This window comes from Maylandia zebra, linkage group LG19 (genome assembly GCF_041146795.1).
Source record: "Maylandia zebra isolate NMK-2024a linkage group LG19, Mzebra_GT3a, whole genome shotgun sequence".
Classification (NCBI taxonomy): Eukaryota; Metazoa; Chordata; class Actinopteri; order Cichliformes; family Cichlidae; genus Maylandia; species Maylandia zebra.
The window spans coordinates 18,724,915-18,733,571 of record NC_135185.1 but is presented as its reverse complement, the minus strand read 5'-3'; the positions used below and the strand labels follow the sequence as shown (position 1 = coordinate 18,733,571).

The following is an 8,657-nucleotide window of genomic DNA, read 5'->3' as shown; positions in this document are numbered from 1 at the left end:
GCTCCCAGGATGTGGGGGTGAACGCCAGAACACCCTGGAATGTTACAGACCTCCTAGGATGAGACATTCTTTCAATATGCCACCAACTATATACTTCTAAACACAAATGATTACATGCAGTATTCTACCATATGCAAACTTATATCATTAAAAGACTATACTGACTACTAAGTACAATTTTTCCATTGACAATCACATATGATTAAAGCCAAACACAGTATATCAACATAAAGGCCTCATATCAACTGTCAGATACGGTGGTGGAGGGGAGAGAATTTGGGTTTTGCAGCCACAACACGTGAGTACCTTACAGTCATTAAGTTGACCGTGGACTGCTCCGTATACCAAAGTATTCTGAAGTCAAATGTGAGGCCATCTGTCTAACAGCTAAAGCTTGGTTGAAAATGGATAATATAAAAGAACAATAATCTCAAGCACAGCAGCAAATCGACAGCAGAAAGACTGAAAAAGAGAATAAGTGGTGATGGAGTGGCCTGGATAAAGTCCAGACTTCAACCTGAGTGAAATGTTGTGCCTTAAGAGAGCTGTACATAACAAATGACTGAGAAGCTCAATGAATTGAAGCAATACTGTAAAGAAAAGTGAGCTTAAAAATTCATCTACAGTTATGCATTTTGGCTTAAATTTGGTGTAATAATTTATGTTTTGTTACCAGCTTATAAGACCTGGTATACACTGGCTATTTTTATTATTATTTTTATTCGCTGACATGTAAAACCTTAGAATTGGCAGGGGATGTAATTTCTTTTTGTCATGGCTGTACCCGTCAGCTGTGATTGTGTTTTTAAGACGAAAAACCCAAACACTGGCTGTTTTCTTTATGAGCTCCACACGTGTGAGGTTTAAATTAGCAGCTTATACATTCATTTAAGGATCACATTCAGGGGAAGCTAAAATTATTTTCCTAACAGATGGCAGATGTGCCACATTTCTGTTGCTGCTTCAAAGACTACGCTTCCTGTTTATTTGACTTCAGGACAAGAAAACATGTTTTTCAAGGAAGCAACCAGGGAAAGCAGAATGTGACGGTTTGAACTGAGTCCTGTAAAAAGGCCAGATTATCTTTTGAATGCAGTCCCACACAAACCTTTATCTTATAGTTATATACACATGTGTACATTTAAACACTGTCAGTTATGTTTTTAAATGAGCTGCTGATATTTGCCTGAAGTTCTGTGGCTTCCCCAAAGTCTGATTTTATCTGGTGCAAAATGTTGTGCCAGATCACTGCAAACAGCTTTTGCATAATGTATGACGTTGTTTTTGTACAATGCGTAACTTCAGTTGACACAGAAATGGAAGTTTCCATCTGTTTGCTCATAGATGTGCAGAGCGGGGGGGGGTCGGTGCAAAGTTGCAGGTGCACACAGCGAGCCGGAGGTTGTGGTAAAGTGAAGGTTGCACCTCCGCCGTTTCTCAGCACAGAGAGCGAGCTGCAGGCTGCTCTGTGACCACATCCTCTCCTCTGCTGTTGCACTCTCCTCTGCAGGGTTTCATGCCCTGGTTTATCTTTCTCACCCACAGCAGCTTTGACCTTCTTCAGTACACAGATGAAATGCTGATTTCCTGTTATGGGTTAGACTTGTGTTCTTATTTTGCTACAGAGCGTGTTTGAACTAAAGAAAGATATTCTTTGTTTAAGAAAGGAATGCATGTTGTCACACACTGTTTGTGTTTGTGGAAAAGGTGACTCAAAAAGTGAATTGATTTCCAAGAAAAGTAAAGAAAATTACTGGATGAAATTTAAATTTACTAGTAAATTTTAACAGACACTTTTTAGTCATCGGTTTTCTGAATGGAAAATCCTGCTATGAGTAAAATTAACCATCTTAAGAAGTTCTCCTGAGGTGAGATGTTTCAAGATTATGGGGGAGAAAATAGACGACTTCTCAGAAAACAGGCTAGTTGATGAAAAATACATTTTACAGTATCTCTGGAAAAACTTGAGATGTAAAACCAGAGAAAGGCGATGATATTCTTCACAAGTTTGATCAAATGACACATTATTATTCACCTGTCTCATCCTATCTTTTTCAAATTAAGTAATAGTGTTTGATATTATGATATGAAGACTGATTCACAGCTTTAAAAAGTATTTCCAGGGCAAACTACACAAGAACAACACAGCTTTAAAATAATCTAACATACTTTTATTAAGTAGAAAATCAAGTTACACACAGAAAATCACTTTGTATAAGAAATTGACATCAGTCTATTTGAAAGGCAGTTATTAATTATATAAAGACAAATAAGCACATAAAAATCCACAGCAGAACTTGAACAGGTGATTAACAGTGTGCACTTTAACAATAGACTGTTTGTGAACGATATTTACAGAGAGCAAGGTAACTCATGTCCCAGAGTTATTTTTTGAGGCTTCAGCTCAGCTCTCAGTACTTCTGCTTTCCACCAAAACGCTGCAAAACATAGAAAGAACGCAGAGAGTAATAAGTCATTTGTGTTACTGTTATTATTATAGAGAGAGACAATTTTTTTGGACAAGATTTGGACAAACCTGAAGCCTCCACACCAAAAATCCAACGAAAGCTCCATAGGCACAGCTCTTGACAGTAAGCACGCTGTAGACGACCTTGAAATTTTGTGTAGTTGTCAAATACTTCTCTGTAAATAAGAAACATTTAGTGATACAACACAGCTTCTATATTTCCAAGTGATGACAATCATGCTAGAACTGATTCACTGAAGGAATAATCTATAATATTTACCTCTTGATATAGAATTTGTCTCAGCTGTTTGAAAAAAAGAAGAAATTATTAGTTCACAACAGATGACTGAAATATTAAAAGATTTGCATATAATATGTGCATATAAGAGCAAGACGATTAAGTTCCACAAGAATTTACCCGTATCTCCGTCAATAAAATCTGAATAATCTGTATATACAGTGCCACTGAAGAAATTGACAACGCATTTAAAGGTATTGTCAGGATTTTCCCATTGTTTGGCATAGACTCTCAGCCTGCTGGTGATTTTGTACACGGTCTGGTTGTTGTCATCTTTTCCTTCAAGCGCAGCTTCATCTGTTGCCACACCATCAGTGACATTTTTCCCATTCATTTGCCAATACACTTTGACATGGTCAGGGTAGAAACCAGAGGCCACACAAACGAGGGTCTTCTTTCTTTTTTTGTCTTTGCTGTTTCTGCACTCATGTTTTGAAGGTCTCAGTATTTTTACTTGTGGTGGAGTGATTTTACTGTTTTCTTCTGCAAGGACAAAGGACAAAGAAGAATCACATTAACACACATGACTAAAACTGCCTTTAGATCTACAACAAATGTAAGACACCCAAGTCTCGTGCACATGCCAGGCAAACATTACAATTAATGCACAAAAACATCCAGGAGAACTTTTTTCCCACACATATTAACACAAAGGATTAATTCAGATTACAAAACTCACATTTTCTTTATTACTAAATTATTGTGGTGATCTTACCCAGAACTGTTAGCTTGGTTCCCTCTCCAAAATAAGGAGGATAAGTGCCAGAGCACAATGCCAAGTCACAGCCACAAAAACTCACAAGACTTAGAACACTTGGATTCACCTCAAGCTTATTTTTTCTACAGCATTTGTTAGTTCACATACAAAACGATTACTCTGCCATGTGCAATTTAAATCACTTTTTGATGAAACAAACTGCACTTTTCTGCCAGCTGTTCCATAACACAAATATTCTTCCAGACTTGAGGCCGTTTTTTTTTTTCCAAATATCACAGTTTTCTGACACATTTTGAGATGTTTACTCATTAAAATGCAATTTAAAGGTTTACAGCATGGATGACGACATCTTTACATCTCTAAAAACAAGTATTTATGCACTATTTTGTCACTTTCTTACCCAGTACTGTGAGTTTGGTGCCACTGCCAAAGTAAGCAGGGTCGTAGTTGTTCACACTGATAAACTGCTGTAGAAAAAACTGCTCTAGAAAGCTGCTGCCTGTCTTTGTTCTCTTTTTCAGTGTTAAACAACTTTTACACCCAAACATATAGAAAAGACCTGAGGAAAATCATCTGCTTGTAGCATTATTACGCAAATTTTGACCATGCAAGAGAATTAATTTTGGAAATGCACAAATCTAAAATAACAGACATTAAAACCAACTAATTTACAGAAGGATCCCAATGAATATTTCATCAGAAATTATTACTTTAATGTTAATCCATCTTTGCACTCTTACCTAAAACCGTGAGTTTAGTTCCAGCTCCAAAATAAGCTTCTGACTGGAAACTCACAGTATTTCACAGAGCTGATAAGAACTGAGTGTGAGAACAATATTCTGGGCGCAGAGCCAAATGTTTCATAGGCACAGTACTTTAACTGGAGAACACAGATAACACTTTTTTCTCCTGGCACAAGAAAACTTCTACATAAATTACTTTTAAACTTTAACGATTGCCCACTTTTTTCACTACCATAACATAAAGGTAAATAAATAAATGAAACATATACTAAATGTTCTCATTCAACCAACACCATGAGAGTAAAGCCCAGCTGATTTTTGTTGGAAGTTTTCTTACCTAAAACAGTGAGTTTAGTTCCAGCTCCAAAGTAAGCCTCGTTGTAGGAGCACAGAGACTTTGTACTGTGACAAAAACCCTTTCTAGTGCCTCTCTTTAGCTTTGCCACATGGTAATTATTTCAACTGTCAATTTTTACATGTAAAGACTTTGACTTTAGCTACATGAGTTTTTGGTGTGATTTTAAAGTTTTAGAGGCAGCTTAACAAAATCAGTCCTCAACTTTATTTAGTGAACTTTAAAATGTTTTCTTACCTAAAACAGTTAATTTTGTTCCTCCACCAAAGTGAGCCTCTGAAGCACCAGAGTCACAGTGCACCTGATCACTGCTCAAAACAGCTCAACACATGCTGCTTCTGCTTTGTTTCTTAATACTTTGCTTACTTTTAATAAACTAAATGTTACTTTTCTTTAATTTAAAAATCCCACATATGCTGCACTGCTCTTTTAAGTTTTTACAAATTTAATATGAAACAAAATGTTTGTTTTTTCAGGCAACACTTATTCTTTAATTGGTTTTTGTTTTGTAACATTTATAAGAATAAATTTTGATTCGTCACTTACCAAGAACAGTTAGTTTTGTTCCCTGCCCGAAATAAGCTTCGTTCTGACACAGCATTTAAACCTCAGAGCAAAAAGCCCTGAGCTGAGACTACAGAGACCTCAAATACAGTTTGTTTAATAATGACTCCAGTTGGGAATTTTAACATCTATTTGGATTCATGTATCCAAGACCTTACTGCAGACATACATATACTCATATATAGTTTTTATTTCTTACCTAGAACAGTTAATTTTGTTCCTCCACCAAAGTAAGCCTCTGAAGCACCACCAGAGTCACAGTGAAGTTAATTAGTGCTCAAAACAGCCCAACATGTTGTTTCTACTTTGCATCTTCATTTTTTGGTCTCTTCATAAAATAATGAAGTTTCCTTTTATTTTTCTTTAAAGTAAAATGTCTAAATGTGCTGCACTCATGTTTTATTGTTGTTGTTGTTTTTACCAGTTTAAATGCCAAACCCCTTACTGAAACACTTTTGTCAGCTTTAACTAGTTTAACTATGTTTATGAAAAGACATTTAGATTTTTCACTTACCAAGAACAGTCAGTTTTGTTCCCTGGCCGAAATAAGCTTCATAATTGGCACAGTGTTTAAGCTTCTGAACAAAAAGCACTGAGCTCAGACTATAACGAGTCCAAGTACAGTAAGTTTGTTACCAAGCTGCTTATGTAAGAAAGTTTTTTATATTAGTTATTCCTCTGGCCCAAATCTTATTACAAACTTTATGTATAATTTTTCTTTCTTACCTAAAACAGTTAATTTTGTTCCTCCACCGAAGAAAGCTTCATAACCACCAGAGGCACAGTGAACTTAATCTGTGCTCAAAACATCACGATGCTTCTTTCACTTTGCTTCTTTAAGCATTTAAGCTACTATTAAGAAAAGAAATCTGAAGCAACAGCTGCCCTTTAACATGTTTTAATTATTTCTGTGTTGAATTCATGTGAGAGAAAAGTTTTACTTACCAAGAACAGTCAGTTTTGTTCCCTGACCGAAATAAGCTTCTCTATCAACACAGCGCTCAGGCTTAATGTCAAAAAGCACTCTAAACATCTGAGCTCCTTACATTTCTTTTTGCAGCTTCACCCTTGAACATCTTCATGCATTTATTTGATTATTCACATGCTTTACTTACCTAATACAGTCAGTTTGGTTCCTTTTCCAAAGTAAGCTTCGGTGTTTGTCACAGTGCAAAATACTCAGCATGAAACTCTTGCTCTACCACACTTCTCTTTGGGAATAATCTTTGCTCATACTTCTGCCAGCACTTTTACTAATCCTCTAAACAAACCAATATTCATCCAACACAGAGGAAAAAGTGAAATATTTACCTAAAACTGTCAGTTTGGTTCCTTGGCCAAAGTAAGCAGGATTGCCAGTGTTCACAGTGCAAAATACTCAGCATGAAACCCTTTTTGTTCCAGAATAACCTTTGACAAACGTCTTTGATAATACTTCTGACAACACTAAGGCTCTAATCAAAATTGCATTTATCAAAACACAGAAATAAAGTGAAATATTTACCTAAAACTGTCAGTTTGGTTCCTTGGCCAAAGTAAGCTTCGTTAGCATTGTCACAATGCAAAAACACTCAGCATGAAACTCTTTTTATGCCTGAGGATTGTGTTTACTTATAATCCTGTCAATACTAAGCCTCTGATGAAAGGTACATTTTTGGAACAGAGCAGTGAAGTGAAATATTTACCTAATACAGTCAGTTTTGTTCCTTTTCCAAAGTAAGCTTCGCTGGTCTGTCACAGTGCAAAAACACTCAGCAAGAAACCAAAATTATCTCTGAGGATTGTCTTTACTAATAATCCTGTCAGTACTAAGCTTCTGAATAAAGGTACATTCATCAGAACACAGAAATAAAATGAAATATTTACCTAATACAGTCAGTTTTGTTCCTTTTCCAAAGTAAGCTTCGCTGCCCTGACACAATGCAAAAACACTCAGCAAGAAACTGTTTTTGCACAAGAATTATCTCTGAGGATTGTCTTTACTAATAATCCTGTCAGTACTAAGCTTCTGATGAAAGGTACATTCATCAGAACACAGAAATAAAATGAAATATTTACCTAAAACTGTCAGTTTGGTTCCTTGGCCAAAGTAAGCAGGATCAGTGTAGGTCACAGTGCAAAATACTCAGCATGAAACTGTTTTTGTATCCGAATCCTCTCTAAGGATAGTCTTCATGGATACCTTGTTTATACTATGGTTATAGTTAAAGTCATATTTATCAAAAATTCTAGTAAAATGAAATATTTACCTAAAACTGTCAGCTTGGTTCCTTTGCCAAAGTAAGCAGGTTGGCCGGTGGTCACAGTGCAAAATACTCAGCATGAAACTGTTTTTGTATCCGAATAATCTTTGACAATATTCTTTACTAATACTCCTGTCAATGTTATGGCTCTAAACAAATTTACAGTTCACAAAACACCACAGTAAAGTGGAATATTTACCTAAAACTGTCAGCTTGGTTCCTTGGCCAAAATAAGCAGGTTCAGTGTAGGTCACAGTGCAAAATACTCAGCATGAAACTGTTTTTGTATCCGAATCCTCTCTAAGGATAGTCTTCATGGATACCTTGTTTATACTATGGTTATAGTTAAAGTCATATTTATCAAAAATTCTAGTAAAATGAAATATTTACCTAAAACTGTCAGCTTGGTTCCTTTGCCAAAGTAAGCAGGGTAGTTGTTGGTCACAGTGCAAAATACTCAGCATGAAACTGTTTTTGTATCAGAATAATCTTTGACAATATTCTTTACTAATACTCCTGTCAATGTTATGGCTCTAAACAAATTTACAGTTCACAAAACACCACAGTAAAGTGGAATATTTACCTAAAACTGTCAGCTTGGTTCCTTGGCCAAAGTAAGCAGGTTGTGTGTTGGTCACAGTGCAAAATACTCAGCATGAAACTCTTTTTACACCAGAATAACCTTTAGTTAGTATTAATGAACATTTATGTTAACACTGAGGCTGTAGCCAATGTCATATTTGTCAAAAAATGGAAGTAAAGTGGAATATTTACCTAAAACTGTCAGCTTGGTTCCTTGGCCAAAGTAAGCAGGATTATTGTAGGTCACAGTGCTCCGTTTTTAGCTCAATATTTTAGATTTTTATGAGAACAGAATTTTCCTTCACTGTCAAACCAGCATTTACACCAATTTCTGTGTAATAGGACGAATCAAAGCTTTGAGATATCCAACTTACCTAAAACAGTGAGTTTTGTTCCTTTTCCAAAGTAAGCTTCAGCTCCAGAGTCACGCTGTAGGCCTCCTCTGCCAAAAACTCTCAAAACTTTCCAGAAACATCCAGTTTACACATATTCTAATAATCCAGGTGATCTTTAAACACTTTAAACATGGAGGGTGATCTTTACAATGACCAAATTTGTTTTGTGTTTGTTGAGATAACAATGCAAACATCCAACTGCTGCAAATATGAATTGCAAGTCTTTAAAAACTTATTTCCCATTAAAATTTCTTCTTAGGAATAGGTTTTCGCTACCAAAGTGTTCCTCCAT

The 8,657-nt window shown here is 35.9% G+C and overlaps 1 protein-coding gene across 1 annotated transcript in view; it reads right to left on the bottom strand.

Moving 5' to 3' along the window:
- Positions 1–2,149: 2,149 nt before the first annotated feature.
- The window catches only part of LOC101485117 (T-cell receptor beta chain C region), a 39,768-nt gene continuing 33,260 nt past the window's right edge, over positions 2,150–8,657 (bottom strand). The window contains exons 3-7 of the mRNA XM_076877663.1: positions 7,972–8,024; positions 2,886–3,248; positions 2,748–2,771; positions 2,537–2,643; positions 2,150–2,438 (exon numbers count right to left, since the gene is read on the bottom strand). Of these exons, the coding sequence (XP_076733778.1) occupies positions 2,412–2,438; positions 2,537–2,643; positions 2,748–2,771; positions 2,886–3,248; positions 7,972–8,024 (574 nt within the window). The 3' untranslated portion in view covers positions 2,150–2,411. The remainder of the gene's footprint in view (positions 2,439–2,536; positions 2,644–2,747; positions 2,772–2,885; positions 3,249–7,971; positions 8,025–8,657) is intronic.